Below are 25,560 nucleotides of genomic sequence, written 5' to 3' on the forward strand. Positions count from 1 at the left end.
TGCCAATGATGCGATATTAACAATACCATGCACAGGCACGCATCTCCATGTTTACCTGTTTTATCAGCACTGGGAGGTCACCCACCCAGATTGCTGAGCAGGTCCAGCACCTTCTAACTCCCAGCACACCCTGGGGGACCCTTCTGATCTGGTAATAGAAATGTTTCAGGGCTCCCACATGCTTTCTACAAGAATAAGTGGGCCTCCACTTATTTTCTTCTTGTACTACTGTAATTATGAAAACAAAACTAATTGTGAACTCTTGTCTGCCTGCCTCTCTACCAAGTATTATTCTCTTGACTTGCTACACTCCAGCCACAGGCCACATCAGTTTCCTTTTGGGTTTTTCAAGCATGCCAAATTTGTTCCCACCTCTAGTTCTTTGCACTCGATTTCATATGTTTGGAATGGCCTGGAAGGCCCATGGCTGCCTTCTCTCATTATACAAATCTTAGCTTAAATATCATTTCCTAAGAGACCTGTCCACCCTACCAAAAAATATACCACCCCCCAAAACTCTCCAGCATATCACTCTATTTCCCCAATAGCATTTATTATAATCCACAGTGCTCTTACTTATTTATTTGCACTTATTGTTTAGGTCCCTCACTAGAATATAAGCTCTGGGAAGACATTGCTTCAGATGCTCCATAGCTACCCTGTTAGCTCACGTATTTCTGCTACCCTGCGAAAGGCAAGAGCAGACTAATGCAATAATTTGGCTGCTAGATTGTCTTGATTCCAAAGCAGCCCTTCAGTTAAGATACTCAGAAGGACTGGGTAAAATGTTCCTGGTGAATCCCTGGGGCTAATAAAAATCAATGTACTCTAATTAACATCGATGCTCAATATGTAGATATTGAACAAATAAATGAGCTAGGATCAAAGTAGCTTTCTTTGCTACAAGGTTGGACAAAAAGACAACAGAAGAAACCACCCCATTCTTTACCTGATGGCATCACAGGTTGCTGATCTTCCCCAACAGGAAAAGGAGTTCACAGTTTCCAAACTAGCTCTAACAAGCAGACACCAATCACAGCCAGGCGTATTACAAACCAAGAGAAGATGCATTTACAATGGTAAGTCTTGTTAGCCAGATTGCTGGCTTAGAGATGGAGAAATCAATTCCTGTCCTAAATTATTCTAAAGCTGACTTGATACATCCACACAAAATCTTATTTCAGCATGTTGACAACTAAATATAAGGAGATACAGGTCCTAACTTATAGACATCCTGGCATCTTTATAGAATTGGATGGATGTAGTTCAGAATCTGATGCTATGATTAAAAAAAAAAATACTTGTGCTTTCTTTTAAGGGACTTAATATAGGAAGTCAGATTTTAAAATAGCCTCACATGATATTAAGAAATGGTTAATTTTTTTAGGTGTTATAGCTTTTTATATTGTGGTTATATTTTTTTAATATGAATACTTATCTTTGAAAGACCTATGCACAAATATTTACAGATAAAATGAGGGCTGAGATTTGCTTTCAAATAATACAAGAGCCGGGAAAGTGGGTGGGAGTAGAGACGAAACAGGACCGGCCATGAGTTGATAACTGTTGAAGCTGAGTGATGGGCCCAAGGGAGTTAATTAAACTATTCACTCAGCTTTGTAAATGTTTGACATTTTCCCCAATAAAAAGACTTAAAAAAAAATCCTTTAAGATGAATCGTTTTCACTTGTGAAATTACAGAAGTTACCTGAAGGTGAAGGTTTCACCTTTCCAGTCTTGCAGTGGGTTCTCCTGGATGACATCTTGGGTAAGAAGCGAGTTCTGCCGTGGGGATTTGGAGTGAGGGAGGGTGCCCATGTGACTGAAATTATCACAGGACCTTATGGGAGGAGGACCTTTTTTCTTCCGTGGAAGGGTGCCATGTATAGACACGTCTTGATAGGCATCTGTACAATGCTCAGCGAGAGGGGACTTGCTGCTCATAAGGTCCATGGACGAGGCCAGGGGAAACTGGTGATTCACTGGCATATTTCTGGGGAGGCTTGCAAATTTTCCTGCAGCCATGATTCTTAATTCTAAACGGAAAGAAAAGAGAGAAGGTATAAATCTAAAATAATCACAAGAACTGACTTAGAAATATGCCACGTAACACAAGAAAATATTCATGGAGCATTAAAAGGCAAACAACATTTAATGGCATCACTAGTGGAGTCTAATAAGAATAGGAGGTTTACTCATCTCCCTCCTTTTATGACCATATGGAGGAATTCTCCTGGGCTGGTGGCAGTAAAACTAAAAGGACAAACACATCTCAGAGTCATTAGAAGCACATAAGACATTTTATTATTTTGGATGATGGAAAAGCACAACTAACAACAGCAACATCAGATTTTTAAGGGCTCACAGTTTCAGTAATAAATGCATGAGAGACAATGGTCTAAGTTGTCACATAATTAGCTCACATACTTCCACTACCCTGTAAATGATAAAAGCAGGTGGAGATTATTGGCATTCTTTAGCTGTTGGAACGTCTTCACTGCCAGACCAGCCCCCCTCAGTTGTGCTATCCAGAGTGATGGAGCAGAATTTTTCTGGTAAAGACCTAGTGCTTATAAATAAATCAATGTACTCTAATTAACGAAGACAGGGCAGGGTCAGGGGTGAGGAGGTGGGCCATTCTTCCATACATCAGTGGGCTCAGCTGCAGAGGAAAGCCACTGGAGTGGGAGCTCCATGTAAATCATCCCCAGAGAGGTCAGGAACCTGCCTGCCACCAGCAAGGCTAAGCAATGCCCATGGTGCCTGTACAGTCAGGGAAGAGTAGAAAGGAAATGGGAAGAAGAAAAGAAAGGGGGGTACAGAGGGAGCATGGAAAGAGAAAGGAAAATGGCACATGAGGTTGTGTGCAGAAGTAGCCCCAACAATTGTTCCCAGCTAGGACCACTAGCAGAAATGTTCACCTAGAGCAGAGTCAGTGCCCCCAAACCCCCCTCATCAAACTATGGTTCTGACCCAAGGCAAATTATATAACACATTTTTAACATCAATATACAGAGGAAAAGAAACAGGAGCCCAAATAAAAATTAGGGCTAGCCCTGGAGACACGGGCTCCAGAGTCTGTCCTACACCAGTTATGGTATCAGACTCTGGTCTGGACAACACATCAGGACCCAACACACTGCCCTCCCCAAAGCTGGTGAGGAGAGTGGCCATTTGCTCCACAGCCTGTCTCCAGCCCTATTGCCCCCATTCCTCAAAGACCATCTTTTCTGCTGCATGGGTCAGGGAAGAGCTTTGAGTGAAATCATCACTTGACAGCACTACAGCAGAGTCAGTTCTACAAAGGAATAGGGGACTTGGGATGTGGCTTGAGGACAACCAAGAAGAATGCAGCCCTCCACAAGCTGGTAGAAGTGGAGCCGGGATAAAGACAGCAGAGCGTGCAAAGGAAACACTGTGCGTGCAATGAGACACAAGATCCACTGCTTCCACGCACAATAGAGAAAAGCACACAAGTGCTGGGGGGCGGGGGGGAGGAGATCCTTTACTCAAGGCATATAATCCCATCCTTGGCCTTAGTTCTCTGCCAAACCTGGTAATTCTGGAGCTTGTCTGTTCCATGTCTAACTGGGACCACACAGAAGGCCCGGCTCGCAGCACATTAGGACTGTGAGTCCCATGCAGGCCCCGCCCGGTTCTGGCCAGTACCTGGCACACTGTCAGCACTTGCTCAATGTTAATCACCATTATTAAAAAAGAAACCAAACTCCCCAGCATCCCCCCTCCAGCCCCGCCTGACCACCAGTGACGTAAACTGACTGGGATTCCTCCACCCTACACACACACACACACACACACACACACACACACACACACACACACACACACACACTCACACACACTCACACACACACACACTCACACTCACACACACACACTCACACACACACACACACACTCACACACACACACACTCACACTCACACACACACACACTCACACACACACACACACACACACACACACTCCCCACAGCTGTGAACTCTTGCCTACTCAAGCTATCAGCACCTTCCTTCTCCATAGAAAGGCCTGGATCATTTCAAAGGACCTCGTGGGGAGGCCCATAGCACCTACAGAACCTCCTCATGTGCAAAGGGCTATGTTGCTAATCAAGTCTATTTCCGTGATACTGTGATGGGCAAAAGTTACCCTAGCTCCAGAGTCTTTGGCAGCCTCTTTCCTCTTTACTTAGCCAAAATCTATCTAGATTTCAAGACTGAGCCAAAGTGCTCAAAAATGCCCTTTGGCAAGTTACTCACACCTCAACTTGTTCTCTGATAAGTAGAGATGTTAATAGCCCCCCTTCCTACCTTCAACTCAGCAAATATTTAAGCACTTACTCTATATAAGACACTGGAAGAAACAAACATGCCTCAGCCCCAATCCCTGACTATGAACTCTAAGAGAATAATATAACTCATAAATAGAGACTCTTATGCTAGAAGGAACAATTAATTCTGACAAAAGGACTCAGGGAGGATCTCAGAGAGGGCAACAATGGAGACTACGAAGGAGACAAAGCACTGTGAAATTTGTAGGGAAGAGCCTTTCAAGAAGACTGCTATAATGGCAGGTGTATAAAGTATGGAAGTGTCCCCACAGGCGTAGGACACTGCCAGTCACGTGGTGTAGCTTGAGTAGAATAGTCAAGAAGCACAGCTTAGGACAAGATGATGAAGTCTTGAAGGTACTGTCCAGGCTTCTGGACTTGACTATAAGTGCTAGGGAAGATCAGAAAGGCAGGGATGGAATCCAGTCTGTACCCAGGTAGGTAACTCTGGTCATCTGGAGGGCAGAGAAAAGAGAGGCAGGGAAGTCACTCAGGCTGATGGCAACAACCCATCAAGGAACAATGGACTCTGACCTGGGGCAGGGTTAGGGAGGGAGAGGAAGGAGGGAGTGAAGAGACATGGGGAACTCAAGGCCTCTGACTGGGAAGAAGGAGGACACGGCCATGGCCACAGCCACGGGAGGATGGCATGATGCTGTAACGAGACAAGTAGCTTCAGAAGAGGACCCTGCAGGAGGGAGGATAACAAGCTCACCACTGGAGTGATTACGTGTGAGGCACCAGGGAATGTTCTGTCTAGGAGGAGGTTAGGTACTGGAATGTGCAGTTAGGAGTGAGGGCAGATGTCGATTTTTAACAGTCATCAACATAAAGGGAATATTTAACCCAGAGAGTAGATCCCCTAGCTTGTTATTATCAAATGTGATAACAGATGTGAAAGTACCTCTTAAACTATCAGAAACCATACGATATCCATGAATTATATCGCTGCTCTTTCTCTCACCATGGCTGCTTCAAGCCTATAAGGACCAAAGTGAGCAATGAGTTCTGAAAACATAAGGTGGTGGTTCTCAACCTGGCTGCACATAAGGATCCTCTGGGAAGCTTTTAAAATCCTGACACCTATGCTGCAACCCAGAGCAATGAAATCAGAATCTCTCTGGGTAGACCCTGGGATCAGTCTTTTTAAAGCTCCCCAGTATTGTCCAATGTGGAGGCAGGGCTGAGAACCACTGGATTAGTGAGTCTCTTTGGTTCAGAGCAACTCAGGCCCAGAATTGTTTACCTGGGTAACAGAATCAAATGACAAGGAAGAGGTATCATTCAATCAATAGAAGCATTAATTCATACTTCAACACACATATATGGAGGGCCTCCTATGTGGCTGGTACTGTGCTAGTTGTTGGGAACAGTGTTCAATAAGACAGAAGTGGTCCCTGTCCTCATGAGGTTAATACCCTATGGAGTAATCAGACAATAAGTAATGACCATAAATGATGGTAGTTCCCAGTTCATTTTTCCAGATGAAGGAAATAAATTTTCATTCATCCAATTTGTATCTTCTGAGGGCTTACAGTGTACCAGGGCTGAGGATATAATAAATTAGACAAAGTCCTGCTCTCATGGCGCCTACATTGTGATGAGGAAGTCCAACCAGCACAAACAAGAAAATACACAAGGCGCTGTTGTTTGCCTGTCCCCCTGAGCTCTGTTGGAGCTTGATCCCCATTGTAAGTGTTAAGAGGGTGGGAAATCCAGCTACAGTATTTGAAAGGTGTGGCCTTTAAGACCTGATTGGGTCATGAGGACTATGCCCTCATGAACAGATTAATTCATTCATGGATTTATGGGTTATCATGGGTGTGGACTGGTGGCTTTATAAGGAGAGCACACGGACGTGCTCTTGCTCAGCCCTCATCATGTGATACCCTGTGTCACCACGAGACTCTGTAGAACGTCCCAGCCAAGAAAAAGGCTCTCACCAGACGTGCCCCCTGGACCTTGGACTTTCCAGGCTCCAAACTGTAAGAAATAAATTTCATTTTTTTTTACAAACTACCCAGTTTCAGGTATTCTATTATAAGCAACAGAAAACTGACTAACATACTAGGTAACATCCAAGTCGTAAGTGCTCTGAAGAGCATAAAACAGGATGAAAAGACAGAAAATACTGGTTGAGGGTGGAGGGCTCCTTTACATTGTGGAGTGGGAAGGCCTCTCTGAAGAGGTAACAGTGACATGAGACCTGAAAAAAAGAGAAAGAACCAGTCAAGAAAAGATCTAAGGGGTTCCAGGCAGGCGATCCGGCAAATGCAAAGGCCTTGAGGTAGGAACAAGTGGTGGAACAGGACAGTGGAGACTAACCCCAAGTCTCCACGCTCTGGCTCTCATGAGGCCTCCACTTGGAGATGTTTCTGTCTCCATGTCCCTAGTCATTACATACTTATGCACTATCTGATTTTTTAAAATCAAAATGGTATGACTCACAACCTAGGCTTTGGAGTCAGATATTTACAGGTTCAAATCTCTACCTTGCCACTGACTTACTTGCTGTATGGCCTGGGACAAGTTATTCAACCTCTCTGACAGTTGTTTCTCATTTGTAAAAATGAGTTACCAGTACCTATGTCATGGGATTGTTCTGAAAATTAAATGTGCCTGTGTATATAAAGCCCTTGACATACAGCAAGCACTCAATAAATAGTAGATGTCCTCAAAGCAGGGCAGGGGCCATGTCTGTGTTGCTTGTCACTGTATCTCTATTATGGTGAGAGTTCTCAAATGAAGTCCCTGCTCCTGGGGAAGACTGCAGCTGGGAAAGATGAGGAGGGGAATGATAAAACCTGGAACAATAGATGTAAACACACCAAGCCAAGTAAGACACATACACACATATAATCACACCGAGTGAGCCCATATGCAGTCTTTAAAACAGAAGCCCAAGTGAGACTTTCACCGTCTGACTTCACCTCTCTCTGCTATGCAGGTAAACAGACACAGTGTCCTGATTCAGTCTAATGCCAGATCTTGAAATACATACAAAGGCCAAAGATTCTACATCTTAATATGAAAATGAGACCCATGTGAGTGTTAGGAACAAAAGTGAGCCTGACAGACTCTAACATACACACTGCCTCCCTGATCATGGTCAGCAGCTGTGCTTTGAAATGCTTGTGAACAGTGGCCCAGCTTGTTTTACAAAGATGTCTCAAAGAAACTGATGATCTTGCAAGGTGAGGCAGAGAGAAGCAGCCCACCTGTCTGGATTTTTCTCTTTTATTTCTAAAATGGGATATTTTCAAGTTACCCTGACAGAAAGTTTACAATTTGGATCTGTAGTTTTACATCTTCTATGCGGAGTCATATAGGGAAGACGAGATGGAAAACTGCACATATAAAATTGGCTTATCCACCTAGAATAAAGTTTTGCTTGGGTTTGGGAATTAAGAGTATCCCTTTATTTTTGAAGCAAACTTATGAAGTCTAGCCACATCATTAAAGTATGAATAATTCTTCCATGGATTGTATTTCAAGCAACACAGCACAGGAATTACACTATAAGGTTCTTAAGATTGGCATGCATCTAACAAGCAGTCCTTTCTATATGAATAGGAGATTGAGATCTTGGTTAGTTATTCTGTAAATGTCCGGCTTCTAAGCAGCAGTCGAGAGAGCGTTGGCGTTTGGGCGATGAGGGAGCCCTTGGCATGGCAGGGTGTTTACGTTACACTCAGTATGCCGCCGGCATACCCACGTACAGCGGCTTTGCTGTGGGCTTCCTTATTACTAACTGGGCAGCCCCTACCCAATTGGGACCGGCACTCTGTCGGGCCCCGCCTGCAGCACGAGGGCTCCCCCCTCCTCCAAGATCTCTCCTCAGTCCCTGAAGACACAGAGGCAGACTATCGGCTCCCAAAATGACCTTCCCTCCGCCAATGTACTTTCCGTGGAGAGGTCTGTGTAGCCTTGGGGGATAAGAGTCAAGGTTTAAAAGGACCTCTGAATCCACGCCCCTACTTTCCATCTCAGATACTGGCTTTAAGCGAAAGCAGACCGAGGTTAGGTCTTTCCCTTTTGTACTTTGCTTCAAACGAGTTCACACCAAAATCAGAGCTCTCCACCCCTAAACCCCGACCACGACCCACACCGCAAAGAACACGCTGCCTCGGCAGCTGCTTCGGAGCCCGCTCAACCTCCTGCCCGACCAGCGTCTACACCTAATCAAACTGTTGAACGCAGCGGCAGCCTCAGCAGTCTAAGCGGGCAAGGGAAGGTGGGCTGCGATCGGAATCTCCTTCCCGTCGCGCCCACCGTCCCTCCCTTCCTTTGCGGTCCCCTCCCCTCCCCGACGCACAGGGAGCGACACAACCAACTATTCATTCTTCCTCAACAAAGGGAGAGAGGGAGGGAGATGTTGGCAACAGCTACAGAGCAGGCTCCTTCGCTTTTCCTGCAAACTTCCCAGGAGACTGGCGGAGACACTCGTCTGCTGCGAACCGTGGGCTTCCAGCAGAGCCCTGTGGGCCCTCGCATCCCCCACCCCCGCCGGCCTCGGGCACAGAGGGACGGGACGGGGAGGGGTGGCTAGCCGAGCAGTGCGGACGGGCAGGGGGTCGGGGGAGGACAGCGCCGGGCAGATGCCGCTGAGAGCTAATGAGCAGAGATGCTCGCCGCAAAGCGCGCAGCGCCTCCCGCCGCGGGCCACTCCTGCCCGGGAGTCCCAGCACCGTCCGAGGGCCCGAGAGCCCCGGCCCCGTCCGCACTTCAGCCACCCCGCCCCCAACGCCAAAGCTGCTGGAGGGAAAAAGAGCAAGCGCCAGCTCCACTCTCTCCAGAGCCTAACTTGCTCCACCAAACTTCCCGGCCCGTCCTCACTGGGGTGGGGTTGGCCGAGGCGCCCGGGAGGAGCGGCGCGCCCGGGGGCGCGGGGCGCAGGGCTGAGACTCACCTCCCGGCGCGGCTCTCCCGCTGGGGCTCAGAGGCGCCGCGCGGCCGGCCCCGCACCGCTACAGCCCGCGCCGCCGCTGCTCTGGGAGCTGGGGCCGCTCATGGTCCGCGGGGCGCGCCCGCCTAGTAGCTCGCGCGCTGCTCGCCTGTGAGCCCGGCGGCGGCTGCGGCTGCGGCTCCGGCTCCGGCTGCGGCTCCGGCTCCGGCTCCGGCCCCTGCCCCCGCCCCGGCAGCAGCAGGCGCGGCTCTGAGCCGGCGGCGCGCGCTCCGGCCCTCGACTGGTGATTTGCGGCTTCGCGGCCCCACCCCGGCCAGCCGATTCGCGCGACCTTGCGGAACCCCCTACAACATTTACATTCGGTAACCTCGCCTGGCTTCCCCACCGCCTGGATTTTAGAGTTTGGCTCCTCTCATATCTCCCCGAGAAGCTGGTCCGCACGTGTAGGTCGACCACTTTCTTACCGAACCCCCCTCCAGAGACAACCTCGCCTAATCCACTCCTCCTCCTTCTCCGCGTTATTTAATTACCCAGCAGATCTGCTTTGCTGGTCTGCAGACCCCTGGCTGGCTCTCAGGTTAAAGGGCTTTGATGGTGCAAAGACCCAGGTAACCACAAAAGAACAAGCCACTGGAACAGGCAAATTAATTACACTCGCATGGACGTATGAAAAGCAAAGTGGGAGGTGGAGGTGGCACTTGGAGGGATGAAAAATTGGAGCTCACTGAAGGACTTACACTATCACATATCAAGACCTATTTAAAGCCATAGAAATAATATAGGATAGACAAATTGGCCAATGGAATAGAGTCCAAAAACAGATGGTCACTTGGTTTATGTTAAAGGAGCTGCTGTGGTGCATTGGAGGAGAGAACAGTTTGTCTTTCCAGTAAATAAAGCTGGATCAATTGAATATTCACACAGGTTAAAAAAAAAAAAAAAAAAAAGAATCTTGACCCCCCTCTACCTCACACCATAAAACTCTATTCCAGATGGATTTTAGATCTAAATGTAAAAGGTAAAACAATAACACTATTCAAAGAAAATATTAGAAAATATCTTCATGACCTTGAGGTAGACAAAGACTTCTTAAACACATGTAGTACTAACTAAAGGGGAAAAAAAACGATCATTGGACAACATTATAATTAAGAGCTCCTGTTCATGAAAAGACATTCCTAGTGAACAGGTAAACCACCAGAATGAGACAATATAATTGCAACACATACAACCAAAGAAGGACTTGTATACAGAATATATAAAGAACACCTACAAAACAGCAAGAATAAAGCAGAAAATCCAATTTAAAATAGGCAGAATATTTCAACAGGCATTTTTCAAGAGAGGATAAACAGGTTTTTTTTAAAAAAGCCAATAAATATGAAAGGGTTCTCAATTGATTAATCACCCCAGAAATTCGAGTTCAAATTACAATGTGATCTTACTTCACACCTACCAGAAAGACTAAAATTAAGGTTCTTACAATACTGACTGTCAAAGTGAAATTTTTATAATCACTTTAGAAACTTGTTTGGCATTATCTACTAAAGCTAAATGAATATGTACCCTGTGACCCAGCAATTCAACCCCTAGATATATACCCAGCAGAGATGTACGCACATAATTCACCAAAGGGTGTCCAAAAAATGTTTATAGCAACTCTCTTTATAACAGCCAAAAAGAAAACAACCCAAAGTCCATCAGCAGAGGAGAGATAGACCATGTAGAATACTACACAGAAACAAGAATGAACAAACTATTTCCACTCAACAAGGTGAACGAATCTCACAAATATAATATTGAGCGAAAGAAGCAGGACACAAATAGGTACATACTATATAATTCCAATCACGTAAACTTCAAAAACAGTCAAAACATATCTGTGATGTTAAAAGCGAAAATGGTGGTTATCTTGAGGGATGGATAGTGATGCAAAGGGATCCCAGAAGGGGTCTTCTTGGTGCTGATAATACAATATTCTGTTTCTTAACCTAGGTGCTAGGTACATGGGTGTGTCCCATTTTATAAAAATTAACTGTCCCTCAGTTTACAAAAATTAATTGATTTTACATGTGCAGTACATGTAGATGCATGTATGCTTTACTCTTATAAAAACGCTTTTAAAATCGTGCCACTTTGGGTACACTTTACATTATTTTCATCCCTCTAAGAAAGAGCTGTTGGCAGGTTTACAAGATTCCAAGTGCAGCATCCTTAAGAATGACTTTCTACATTTTCCTTATGAGCCTTTTTGTGAGTTAGTCTTTATCCTCCCTACCTTACTAAAAGCACAAATCATTGATTTTTTTTTGGATTTTCCCAAAGTGTCTACTGCAGTAAATGTTAAACAGACCAGCTGGTATATTTCTAAATTGAAGTATCAGAAATGCATTTACTGATTTTCTGCTGCTCAGAAGTATCACTGAGGACAATGGTAAAACTTATTTTGGTTTTTCTTGATTTTCAAAGTTCCCTGAGCACCTACTATAAGCAAAGTTTCTACTGCATGGAGCTTCATGGGGAGGTAGCAATGAAGGAAGACCAGAAAACAACTCACACCCAGAGCAACCTTGGGCTAGTCGCTCTTCTCTCGGACCCCCACCCCATTTCCTCATTAATGAGTCTGTAAATAAACACCTACATGATGGGGTTCCTGTGAGGAGTCAAGGAAATAATGATGTGAAAGTGCCCAGGACATAGTGGGTTATCACTAGAATTGATGCCACATTCTATCATTCGTCTTTGCAATATCCCTGTGGGATAGGAGGAATCTCTATCCCCATTTTATATGGGAGGAAATAGACTCAGGAAGGTTAAGTAACTTCAACCATAAACTTATTCAATGAATATTTGTTGCATGCCTACTGTGTGCCAAGATGCACAGCTAGTGGGAAGCGGCATCAGAATCTGTATCAGGTATTTTAACTTCAAATTCACTTGGTCTTCCCATCACACCACAGCCATATATGCACATTTGTATCAACAGTCCCTAGCATATAGTAGGTGCTCAACAGGTTAATGGATGAGTAATAGAAGTAATTTTAATATAATTTTTTGATTAGGCAATATTCAAAGGGTACACAAACTAAAACTATACCCACATACATATATATACACACACACATACACACACACACATACTCTTATATAAGGGTATACAGTGAAAAGTTCCCCTTACCTCTGTCTCCCATTTGCCCAGTCCCCCTCCCACTATAGGTAAGTTATTATTACCATTGTTATGTGCCTACCAGAGTTGCTGTGTGTGTGTGTGTGTGTGTGTGTGTGTGTGTGTGTGTGTGGTGTGTGTGTTCCTATCCTCTACTCCCACAAAAAAGTAACATACTAAACCCATCATCATATGTCTTTTTTTAAAAAAAAGATAACCAGTAAGGGGATCTTAACCCTTGACTTGGTGTTGTCAGCACCATGCTCTCCCAAGTGAGCAAATTGGCCATCCCTATATAGGGATCCGAACCTGTGGCCTTGGTGTTATCAACACCACACTCTTTCAAGTGAGCCACGGGCTGGCCCTATCATATGTCTTTGAAGAGATGTACGATACTTTACTGGACATTTACCTGTTTCCAATCCTTTCCTATTACAAATAATACTGCAGTGAATAAAATATGCAAGCATATCTGTAAGATAAACTTCCAGAGGTAAAACTGCTGAATCAAAGGGTATAATGCTTTTGTAATTTTGATAAATAATGCCAAATTTCTTTCCATAGAGATTGTATCAATTTATATTCCCCAGCAATGTAAGAAAATGCCTCTTTCCCCATAGCCTGGCCAGAAGGTATTATTAAACTTCTCAATTTTTGTCAACTTGGTAAGGAAAATGAGAACTTTAGTGGAATTTTAATTTGCATTTCCCTTATAATAAGTAAGGTTGCTTATCTTTTCATGTTTAGTAGCCATTTGTTTTCCTTTTTTTTGAATTTGTATTTCCATTTTTCTATCCTTTTGTAGGTCTTTTTCTTACAATTTTCTTGGGCCTCTTTCCATATTAGGAAGCTTAGCTCTCTGTGGTATAAGCTACAAATGTTTTTTAAATGATATTATTACAGAAAAGAGGTGATATATGCAAAGCACTGTTATTTTGGGAAGCTCACTCTGGAAGCAAGTAGAATGAATTAGGGAAGTGAGAGCCCCAGCAGGACGCTGATCAGAAGGCTTTGGTAATAGCCTTATTGTCATATGACAAGGGTTTTCACTAGGCTGGTGGCAGTGGGAATGGAAATGAAGGACCAAAGGTATTTCCAAGAAATAACTAGCAAAAGTTAATAATTAGCAATGACAACAATTACAGCAACAACTACAAATGGCTTAGGAGTAACTACATGCCAAATACTCTGCTAAGTGCTTTACAAGCTTTGAGCCATGAGCTGGTACTATTATCACCTCCATTTCCCAAATAAGAAAAGATGTAAGGGGAGATGTAAGAGGCAGAACGAAGGCAGAACCAGGTCTGTCCCACCCCAGCTGCCTGGTAGCATGAAGGACAATGAATCAAAGGTCCTCATTCTAAGTGGCTGAGTAATGCCTGGCTTGATAACAGATGTAGAAGAAGCCAGAGAACAGCTGCCTCTGGCTGGAGGGCAACATGCTCAGTTTTAGGTACGCTGAGCATTCTTCAAAGCTCATTCTTGTTTATGATCCCTCTTCCTACAATGTCTCTTTGAGTCAAAGGGGTTAGTATTATCCCCATTTTACTAACGGGAAGACTGCAGTACTATAAATTAAAAAAACCAATGCCAGCTCAGATGTCCCGTTTTCTAGGATACCTTCTCTGACACCAAGCATAGGTCAGGTTCTCCAGTTAAATGTGCCTTACAGCACCCTTTCCTTCCTGGAACTTGCCACAGTTGGTAATTACACATTTATTTCTGTTATTGCTTTTTAATATCTGTTGCTGTAGAGACTCTGAGATCTATATCTAGTTTGCCTTTGTTTTGTTCTTAGTTTGAGGCCTGACGCATAATTAGTGCTCAGTTCTTATTAATTGGAAGAGTGAAGTCCAGGCCTCTAGACCCTTTGGCTTTTCATCTTTATACTACATAATAAGGATCCCTACAGGCTAAATAAATATGATGCCGTGGTTGTTGGCTGTACTATAAACAATTTTAGATTTCAAATTTCAAGTCTATAGCCAGCACTTGAATTTTACTTAAAATTTTAAACAACAAAACCCTGGGCTTTAGCCAAAGAGGCATATGAAAGGACAGCCCAACAAAGCCTTCTGGGCAGTGCAAGAGTCTTTGTCAGGAGCATTCAACCTGAAGTCGATCCCTTCTTGCCACAAGTAATTTGTTGAGTTGCATCCCATGACATCACTAGTTCATGCACAGCTGGGGTAGACATTGGACAAAATGCAATTTAAGGAAGAATAATCCCTAAAATTCTAGCTTTGCTGAGCCCTAATAAGTAACAAGTAACAAACAATAGATGCTTAAGCTATCACCAATGAAAACCAAGCAGAAAATCTGAACTTGAACAACTGCAGACAGAGAGACTGGGAATTCCCCAAAGTTAATATATAATAAATCACTGGCATGAGAGCTGGCAGCTCTGACATGGACCAGAGCAGCAAATTTTGCAGTATTTTCAGAAGCTTTACCCTCTAGGTTCCTGCCCTGCAAAAAGTAGGTGAACTTGGTGACATGGGAATTCCCAGTCTTCTAGGCAAGGAAGTCAACTCTGCTTCCAAAAGGCCTGTGTGATACTGCATAGTCACTGTCATACTGGCTAAAGAATTCATCACACGAGGGCTATGGCTTAATGATCCTCAGTAAATACTTACTGAAAGAATAATGAGAGAGTAAAAAAGAGAGCAAGGACTTGACAACACAGGCTCATTTTCTGTATAAGGTACCCTCAACCTGATTGTCTACATTTGCCCATTTCAGGACTTGACCTCCTCACCAAATTCTGGACCCTGTTTCCCATTTACTTCCTTAATCCGATTATGAGATTTTCATTAATTAGCTTCTTAATTTGTTCAACAATTGGAAGTAAATACACCAAAATGTTTCTGGATAATTATAAAATTCCAGATCATTTTCATTTCTTTAAACGCAGCTTTTCTTTTCATTGTTTTCTTACAGTAAGCATGTATTATTTTTATTATTTAAAATGTTACTCAAAAAACAAATTAACTGAGTGCCTACCGTATGGAAAGCATGGCTAGCCCCGGGAGATATGAGAGTGAACACATTACCAGGACATGACATCCTAGTGGGGGACATAGCACAGAGGCGGGCTGCAGCAGAGGACCCTGAGCTGTGGGAATGCAGAGGAGGGAGAGATTGAGAGTACTGGGAGACAGACTGTTGATGCTGGTGAAAATAAAATAGAGGGAGGAGTTTGGGGGGTAAATGCTTCATTATGGAAATGAAGAAAATGCTTTACAATGGAAATGAAGAGAGAGAGAACATATGTATGTAAGACTTAGTGGCAATGGCTACCTGACTGCCGTCTTGCCTGGAAAGGGGGCTGTGCCCCCTTTCAGGGGGTGGAAGAATGGGTAGGTGGGGGGGTGGAGATGGGGTGGAGGGGGTGGCAGTGAGCTGTGCCACATTGTTCTAGTGTGGAAGAAGAAACACGGACTTGGAGGAAATGCAAAGATCATAAAGCCTCCAGCTCCCCTATACTGAAGAAACCAGACCAACAGAAAAACCTGACTTTCTTGGAGGTACTAATTCAATCTCTGAGCACACAGTTGGCCTTCCAGGTGCTCAGTCACCTGTACATGCTAAGATATACCTTCTAAGATAATCTTGGCAGCATGGTTTGCAGTTTACCTGTACAGAGATGATTAAATTACAGCACATCTGTATTATGGCATGCACTATGCAGCTGATAAGAATGAGGCGACTCCATAGGTAGGTACTGACAGAAAAAGATGCGTGTGAAGTGTCAAGTGAAAAAACAAGTTGCCCTTTTGATATAAAAATAACAAACTTTTGTAACTGTGTGTTTTTCTGGGATTACATACAAAACATCGGGAAGAATTTCCTCCCATCAAACTATTTCAAAGGTGAAATTGACAGATGAGCAAGAAGGGACTTTCCTTTTTCCTTCATGTTATTCTAAACTGTGAATTTTTTCCAATGGGCATCAATTACTATTATAATTAAAAATAATTAACATAGTGCTTACTATGTGCCATATGTATATTAGCTCATTCGATTCTGACAATAGTCGTATGAAGTGGCACTGTTCTCGTTCCCTTTTATAGATAAGGACACAGTCCTTGCCCAGGTCTCACAGCAATAGTAAAGGAGCTGAGCTTTGAACCCAGGCCACCTGGCTCAGACTTCATGCTCTTAATCACTAGGTTATAGTGCCTCAAAAGATTAAATAAGTAGATAGCACTGCTTTTAGAATCAGACACATCTGCATTGAATCCCAGCTTCTGCTAAGTAGCTGTGTGATTCTTAGCAGTGTCTTACTTCTAGGTCAGTTTCCCCATCTGTAAAGTAAGGATAACAGGCACATACCTCATGACGCTGTTGTGTGAACTACACAAAATATGTGCAGTGCCTGGCACTTAGAGAGCACTTGATAAATGTAGACTACTTTCCTTACTGAGACTAAATTACTAGCCCTGTAATGTGTATTAATTTTATTGGCTGTTTTTTTGATTGGCTGCCTGACAGTATCTGGTGCTGCAAGGGTAAGTGGAAAAGGGGACTTGGGAGAAAGAGGGAATCTGACTGAGGAAGTGGAAAATGCTAAATTAATACTTCATCTGTTTCAGTTTTGCCTAAAGGCAGTCCGGTTAAGGCAATAAAATTAATAGTATTATATGAGTTTTAAATCATTCTGGAGTAAAATATCGTCATACCCATTCCTAAAATGAGGATATGGAGGTTCAGGTGTTACCCAAGGGCACCAGGACAATTACAGAACAAGCCAGGACTGAAATTTATATATTCTAATTTCATATCCCACCCACTTTCCACGACACCCACTGACTGGGAAGTGGTGAACTCAGCCTCTCAGAAGTAAAGCATTACCATTGGGGAACTCTTCCATGACCTCCCATGCTGCTGTTGCTGAGGGGAAACGGCCTCCCCCGCAGTTCAGAGCTAATCCCACTAACTGGCAAGTGTGACAGACCCCTTCCCTGTAGGGTCCACACAGCCCGGGTCAGATTACTGTTCCCCTCTCTCGGATGTTTAGGGTGCTTATCTTTACTGCCCTCATCATTCTACAAAACAGGACACAAGCCACCCTGGAGGAGACAGGTGGCCTAGCAAACAGGTGGCTGCTGGCAAGTCACGGGAGGGGCCAAAGAGGAGCCTTGGTCATCGCTCCTCTGCCCAGTAGCCTCCTGTCTGTGCTTGATCCTTCCTCATTTGACTCAAGAGCACAGGGGGTCAGACAGAGCCAGAGAAGGGATGTCTGTTTGTGGGGCTCCACTCGGCTCCCCATTTTTCAGGCTCGATCACCTCCTGCAAAGTAGGCATCATGACCTCATTCTCAAGAAAGGAGAGATGGCAATCGACAATGGACAGGAAAGACCCGAAGTTCTCAGCCTTTTTTCCAACAAGTCATGAACATCGTCGTACGATTCACTCCCGCGTGAGTGCCTGGGGTGTGTGATCCAGGGCGCGAGGTGTCATCCCCTGCCGTCCTCTCTCACTCAGGAAATTCTATGATTGCTGAAATGTGGATAATTATTAAAGCTAGTGTTTGTTACACTCATATTCTCTCTACTTTTGTGTATGCTAGCAAAATGCCACAGTGAAAAGTCAAGATAAAAATTTTAAAAACCCTTTGGAATGCAAGTGAGGGAAAGTGATGTTATGACAGAGACCATCTTGTGTTTGCTGGTTTATTTTATAAATAAATTAGTTACAACCTGGGGCACTGCATTATTTGAAGTGAAGAGCTTGCCACACACCTCCATACCACAGTGCCAGGGCAGCTGGACAGAAAGCTGGAGGGCTGGTTGAGGTCATACATGTGGCCTTTTTTCTCTGGTTCCTTCCTCACAGGAAGCCCTCCCTCCCCCCACACACACAGTTGGTGTGGGGCACTCCTCTTGGGTGGTGACCATTTGGAACTGCTTTTAATAGAACTATTGACAGTACCAAGGTTTCCAGATATGTAGTAAGAATAATTTCCAAAGAGTAACACAGTCTAGCACAAGGAGTCACACCCTTACAATTGGTCTAGGTGTCTGCAGTGAGGCACAGAGCACCAAAGGGTCTGTGGGAGAAAACACAGCCTAAATGTGAATAATAACAGCTATGTTTACCAACCTGGGACTAAGAGCTTTACACTCATCATCTCAGTTAATCCTTTCAGCAACCCGGAGAGGAGGAGGTTACTAAGCCCATTTTACAGATGAGAAAATGGAGACAGAAAGAGGCAGAATAACCAGCCAAGTTCACATAGCTGGGGTGTGGAGGCCCCTAGACAGGACCCCCTGACTCCACAGCCTACATACCCTTGCAGTGTAAACCCTTGTCTCAGAATGAGTTGGAGAGTTTGGGTTGAACTGCTGGAGCATGATGTGGAATGGCTAAGTGAGTCTTAAAAGGAGTGAGCAAGCTGGGTTGGGGTGACCTAAGTGCCATGCCTGCACTTGGTAGGCATTCAGTAGATATTTGTGAATTGAAAATTTGAACAGAGTCTCAGATACAGGGAGGGGGTGTGTGGGTTCTCTAGCGGGTCTGGAACTATAGTCAGGCCTCCACATGCACTTGTATTTCCCCCATGGCAGGAAACCACATAGGTGGTTCCCAGGTGTAAGCCTTGAAGTCCCAGGTGACTTGTGTAAGAGGCACTGCCTGGCTCAGCAGCCTCCAGCGAGGGAATGTGCCAGTTGCCATCCTCAGGGCAGCATGGGCGAAATTTCTATTTCTTGGACTAGTGCTTCAGGGGGCCTAAAACTGTCTGCTGCCCTAACTTCCTCCCCCTGGCAGAACCCCTCCATACAGGTGTGGGAGACAGACTTCTCAGTGTCAGCATTTCCAGGAAGAGTGAACCCCGTGTGATCCCCGTGTGACCCTGTCTGTCTCAAGTTCACGAACTGGGAGGAAGAGGAGATCTTCCTCACAGCATGACCAGGCAGTGACAAACGCACCACATGGAAGGAAATTAGTGAATAATCCTTGCATATTCTGAAGTGAGTCATGTTGGCCTTTCTTGTGGACTGTGTACCGGATGATTAAATATCTGGTTTCTGTTTCTAAGTTCAGAGTGTACTGTTAATGAACACTTAGATAGTGTCCCTCAAAATGCAAGGTGCTGGGGACAATAGAGCAGGTGGTCCTTGGCCTTGAAGCACTTTATATAAAAATAATATTATGCCATTACCACCTTGGTAACAAAGTTAAAATAATGGACAGATGAGATGCCTCTATAAACCTGGACTGCTGTGATTTTGATAACTATTAGGGGGTAGAAACTCAACAGCAGTTCCAGGGACCCTCACCATCTCTGTCCCCCTTCCCCACTGTCCCTCTCCCACTTGCTCTCAGTGCAGAGTGTGGCTGATAGTGACCCCACCACCAGCACAGCTCTGCTTGTTGCTCGAGCACCTTCTACTGGCACTCTCTGTGCTTTGCCCATTTAATCCTCATGACAGCTCTCTGAGGTTGGTATTATCCCTGTTTTATAGATGAGGAAATCGAGGCTCAGAGAAGTTAAGTTACTGAAAGTCACATGTCTGGAAAGCATCAGAGGATTAGAACACAGATTTGACAGGGATTCTAAAGCCCACATCTTTCCCTCCACACTTGGTCGCTTCAATCCCACCTGGCTTCCAGTGGACTTTCGGGTGAGGGACATATGCAGAGAGTGGAGTAGGGGGCAGGCAGGGCTCTCTTGATGCCTCTGAATCATATCACACTCGTGGCTGTCAACTCCTCTTATACTTCAGCCTGGTATAGCTCCAGGATCCTGAGATGCCCTGTATGAATCACAAGGGACAGGAAGAGGACTGAAGGAACAGGCACTGGCCATTTGCTCCTGGGACCCTCCAGGATGAGAGCCAGACAGCAAGGACATAGAAAGATGGGCAGAGCAGCCACACAAAGGAAGGAGAGGCAGAGGAGTAGAATCAAATTTCAATCACCCTCCTATTTAGAGGTGAGACAACACATCAGAGGAGAAATGATCCAAACCCAAGCTCACAAATAATTAAACTCTTACTCTTACTCATTCAAGGGTACACTGTTGCGTCTTCCCCACCAGGACGTCATGAGGCTGAGTCTGCTATAATTCCTTCACAGTAGAGCTCTCCAGGAACTGAAGCCATCCCAGCCACCATGGGGTCCAGGCTGCAGGGACTGTGCCCATGCATGACCCCAGAGTGCTTCACACCTGTCATCCTTGTTCACCATCCAAAATCTGAGCCTCCTCTCCTCCACTCCCTTCTCCATGGCTCTCCTGTTCCCCACCTCTTCCTTCTCCCTACTCCCTTCTCTTCCAAACCTCTCCATCCATCCTTCTCTACAGCCCCCTTCTCCATACTTGGAGGCTTACACCTTCCTGTCAGTGTTCCCAGGCTTGCCATAAGAATCACCTAGAGAACTTGAACATGCAGATTCCCAGGCTCTTCTCCTGGGGGTCTGAATCAGAGAGATTCAAGTGGAAATCCAGAAACCACGTGTTTAACAAGATCCCATGTGTTCTTATGACCAAACACATTTGGGAAACACTGAACAGTATGCCTTCAGTTATACACTGCTCTTAATTCACCCTGGAGATGGCCACCATCTTCAAAGCCACCCACTCCTATCCTATGACAACACCTCCAATGCTCCAGCCTTAAAGTGAATTGACCTCCCAACTGCAGTGACCTACACCTGTGCTCCACTTTTCCTACCTTCTCCCCTGGCCCTACCTGAGCCTTGTGATCACCTGGAACTGCTGCTCCCCTGACATATTTCATGCCAATATCTTCTTTCTGCCTACATGCCCCTCATCTTCCCACAGTCTCGCTCCCTGGTCCCTGGTCCCTGGCCCCTGAGCATAATGCTTCCATGCATCAACATCTTCCTGGTCTATCAGGCCCTTCCTTCCCTGTCCATTTGGAACCCATGGCTGGTCATATAAGCTAGTTTGTTGCCAGTCTCAATCCATATCCTTCTGCTGTACTTACTCAGCAACCTTAGATTAATTAATTCCTTCCCCTTTTCCATACCCAAAGAGCTGAAATTTGAGATCTTCAGAGGAACTCCACAACCTGCAGGCTCACTCCACCACAAATCCATGATCTGCAACCTTGGCTGAGCTCTATCTACTTCATCTAGAAGTCAAGGCCATGAGGCCATCAGGCTTCAACTCCTCTCCCTCTTATCCCCTCCAGTAGAATCAACATCACATCATCCTCTCCGCCTGTCCCTTCAGCCTCAGAGGATCGGACTCGCTCCTGTTGTTCAGTATGAACCCATCCAGCATGTTCTTGATACCGTCCATCCCATTCCCTACCTCACCCTGTCAATCACCCTCTTTCCCTCCTCTGTATCTTTAACCTCTCCCTCTCAGCTGGCTGGTCCAGCTCAGCCAATTAAGTTGCTCAAGTTTCCCTGACCCTAAACACCTTGTTTGATTTTATGCTCCTCTGTCTTTACCACCATCATCCTCTCTCCTTCTTTTCACCAAAGGCTCTGTACTTCTCTGCAGTTGCCTCTGCCTCAGCCCCTCCTCTGAGGCTGATAGTGACTTGCCCAGTGCATGATCCTGTGGACAGGATTCAGACCTGTGTTACTTAGCCTGTCTGCCACATTTGACACTGTTGACCACTTCCTCCTTCGTGAATCTTTCTAGTCTTGTGACCTCCGAGACACCCTTTCCTCCTGGCTCTCCTCCTACCTCTTGACAGTTTCTAATCTGTCTCTCTTGTGGGTCCTCTTTCCCCAACCACCGTGGGGTGTGTCCGGGTCCTGAACTCAGCCCACTCTCCATGGTCATCATACATATTTCCGTAGTGTTAATGCCACCTGCTTCTTGAGCTTTAGTTTTTACATTCAAATGGCCTGCTAAATATTGATTATGGTATGGACGGTTCGAGATTGGCACATCCCAAACCTTACTCACCCGAAGCCAGCTCCTCCTTATCTTGTATTCCCATATGTCAGGATGGCAGCTGGTTGCCCAAGTGGGAGCCATCCTGGGTCCCAGTCTCGGATCTCCTCTCCCACACATATAAACACACACAGCCGACCGTTCACCAAGGCCTGGGGACTTTATCCCTCAATAGTCCGCAAACTCATGCCCTCCTCCCTGCCCCCCTCTACCATTCCAGTCCAGGGCCTCATCCCCCCTCACCTGGACTCTCATGGCCTGCAGTGTGGTCTCCCTCCCTCCCATCCTACCCTTCTCCAATTGGACTTCTCAGTCACTTGAGAGATGTTTCTAAAACGCAAGACTGATCCCATCTCTCCACTACATAAAGCCCTTCAAGAGCTTCTTGCCAACCATGAGGTAAAGTCCAGACTACTCAGGATGACTCCCTAAACTCTTCACTTCATTCCGTGCCTCCATGTCATTGCTCCCAGTTTCCTCCCTTTTTTATCTAACCAATTGTCATCCTTTCCTGCTCCCTCAGCCCAGGCATTGTGTCCCCCACAACTGCTTTTCTGGCTCTATCTGGCTGGGTTAGTGCTCCTCAGAAGGCTTCCTATATCACCTACACTTACCAGATTATACTGGTTATTAACTGTGGAAGGAGAAAGTCTGAGGATTGTTTTACAGATTTACAGCCTCCCCCAGCCCTGGTTGTTACCATAGTGACTGAAAGCTGGTTTTCCTGGCACCCACGAATGTGTCTGAAGCCAACCCTCCCCTCCCCAGGCCTCTCACAGTGATGCTTGAGGACCACCCAGAGATCAGCCCACCTCTAGTTCTGCTTTTCAAAGGGAGTGGCCTCTCCTAGCTATTGGCAAAGCTACCAGAAACTTGGCTTTGAACCATTCGCTCTAAACAGGTGGTCCAGATATTCTGGCAGGGACCATGGGCTTAAAAGGGGGAGAGATGCAATCATAAAATGCCATATTTTTGGACCACCCTGAGCCCTCAGGGCCAGGTCACTGCTGAGGGAAAATTCCAGGTGGGAGGGAGGGCGCTAATCCCCTTACCTGCCACCTCAGAAACCCTCAGATGTCAAAGCAGGCCTTCAGGGGGGCTGTTTATAAGCCAGGCTGTCAGTCCTTCTGAGAGGAAAGGTGGAGGCTGAGATGGATGCTAGAGCCCCCGGGACTCTGGGGTACAATTTCAAACACAGTGGAGGTGATGCTGCCCTCAACCTATACGCAGGGAGTTCTCACTACTATGAGAGACAGGTAGACCTCCACATGGGCCTAGGGTGCTGAGTGATGTCAGAGAGAATGCTGTTCAATTGGACTCTGTGGAGCCCTTCAAATGTCCTCTGATCTCGTCCTGGAATGGGCCTCAAACCCCTTCAAAGAGGGGTCTGAAAAAACTGACAGTGCCAGGCTATCTTTTGCAACTTATTAAAAGTTGGCCCAGCTAATGGGAAGGGCTACAGTGGAAGCATCATGGCCAGTCCAGACGGTTAAAGCAGAGAATGGAAACAGGGCTGCCATATAGCTGTGCATGCCGTGTACTGCAGAAGGTTGCTCCGCCCAGGGAGAACTGGGAGCTGAAGTCCAGCCTGTGCACCCATTTGGCAAGCTGTATGTCCTGGTGCAGGACTGCATGTTCTGGGAAGAGGGGGTGCCTGCTTCTAATCTGTAAAAAGGCACTATTTGGAATTGTGAAAGCTTGATGGAGAAGACATTGGCAGCAGCAGCGAGAAAACTTAGGCGAACACGAGGAACCCAGGATCTGGCAGAAGGTGACAAGGGCTTTGGGAGCCCCAGGGACCCTCTGGGTGGGGGCTCTGAATTTCAGACTACTGATATGCTGCCCAGGCCCATGACTGTGCCCTACTCCTGCCTTCACGCCCTTCACTACTATCCCACTCCCTCCCAGCCCACCCCAGCCATGAGGCCTCTGTTGCCAGAGGAAAGAAGGCAGTATATTTGTGACTGCCTTCATCCCTAGCCACCTAAACCCTAAAGACCCATTCTTTAATGGGGTGGAGGACACCTGGCAAAGAGAGGTGGCGTCCGCAAGCTGCCCTTTGACCACCACTGTGCTCAGCTCTTAGCCGAGACCTTGGCTGCAGAGTTAAGCCACCAGTCTGTGGCTGAATGCCAGGTGAGAAGGGGCTGCTGAATCCCCCTCTTTTCTTTCTTTCCTATTTATAGCTTCACCTTGACAGCATCCACTACTGATGACAGCCCACAGGTTCATACCTGCCCAGGAACTTCTAGGGAGATTACAGCCTTGTTCTGGAAGCTAACAGTACACACCATAAGGGAATCTTGCCTCCTGCCTTTTTGGTTTTGGTACAGAAGGTGGACAGGCAAGTGGAGGACCCTCTTAGGCACAGAGGTGGAGGGGAGGCCAGAGGAGTGGGGCCTGGCTTTCCTGAGCCCTGTTTTGTGCTGTACATACATGATCATAGTTAATACTCCAACAATCCTATAAAAAACAAGTATCATTGTCACCATCCTACAGAGGGAGAAACTGAACTTCAGAGAGAAGAAATTACTCTGGCCAGCTAGTAAGCCGGAGGGACATGATTTGAATTCTCCCATCTGTCTGGCCCTGATGTATGGGGCTTTTTAACCCACAATGTGTCACCTGCAAAGTATCTCCCTTGGGGAGAGAGAAACTCAAAATAGTGAAAATGGACAGGAAAAGCTTGGGGAGTTCTGCTTTAGCAATCGAAGCCAACCTCCCTACAATCTTCTCCCTTCCCGTTCTTACTTCCAGGACACTCTCGGGGAGCCCAGGGCCTGGAGAAAACTACACTCCCTGCTGCCCCTGTTTCACCGTTCCTATCTTTCCCCTAAATACTTCACCCAGTGAAACACACTTTAGCTCGTGGTTCTCCTTCCTTCACTCCACTTCGGAGAGAAATGTCTGAGTCTAGAGACTGTAAAGTCACCTTCAGGAAAGAAGCATACAGTTGGCTGTCAATCAGAATAAGACAGAAAAAATTACATTATGTGCAACTTGGCTTCTCAGTAAATACATTTATGTTTTGGGGATCAACAGGATTTCTCTGCACAAGCTAAAATTCATATTTATTCCTTTTGTTTGTCAATAACTAATTCTGTACCTAAGAGCACAGTAGTTAATAGTCTGGCACACTTAACACAGTGATAACCATGCCTTATTATGGATTTAAATGTTGGGCCCTCGTTTTCCCCTCATTCTGTTTCACCTCTGTTCTTTGCAACCTGCCTGTTATCTTTGGTAGCATTATTTGC

At 45.7% G+C, this 25,560-nt stretch overlaps 1 protein-coding gene across 3 annotated transcripts in view; it reads right to left on the reverse strand.

The window, feature by feature from the left end:
• Window positions 1–9,380, reverse strand: part of BCAR3 (BCAR3 adaptor protein, NSP family member) — a 108,864-nt gene extending 99,484 nt beyond the window's left edge. For all 3 annotated transcript variants that reach the window (XM_063104033.1, XM_063104032.1, XM_063104039.1), the window contains exons 1-2: window positions 9,261–9,380; window positions 1,709–2,036 (exon numbers count right to left, since the gene is read on the reverse strand). In XM_063104033.1, coding sequence (XP_062960103.1) covers window positions 1,709–2,025 — 317 coding nt within the window. In that variant the 5' untranslated portion in view covers window positions 2,026–2,036; window positions 9,261–9,380. The remainder of the gene's footprint in view (window positions 1–1,708; window positions 2,037–9,260) is intronic.
• Window positions 9,381–25,560: the final 16,180 nt, after the last annotated feature.

This window comes from Cynocephalus volans, chromosome 8 (genome assembly GCF_027409185.1).
Source record: "Cynocephalus volans isolate mCynVol1 chromosome 8, mCynVol1.pri, whole genome shotgun sequence".
Classification (NCBI taxonomy): Eukaryota; Metazoa; Chordata; class Mammalia; order Dermoptera; family Cynocephalidae; genus Cynocephalus; species Cynocephalus volans.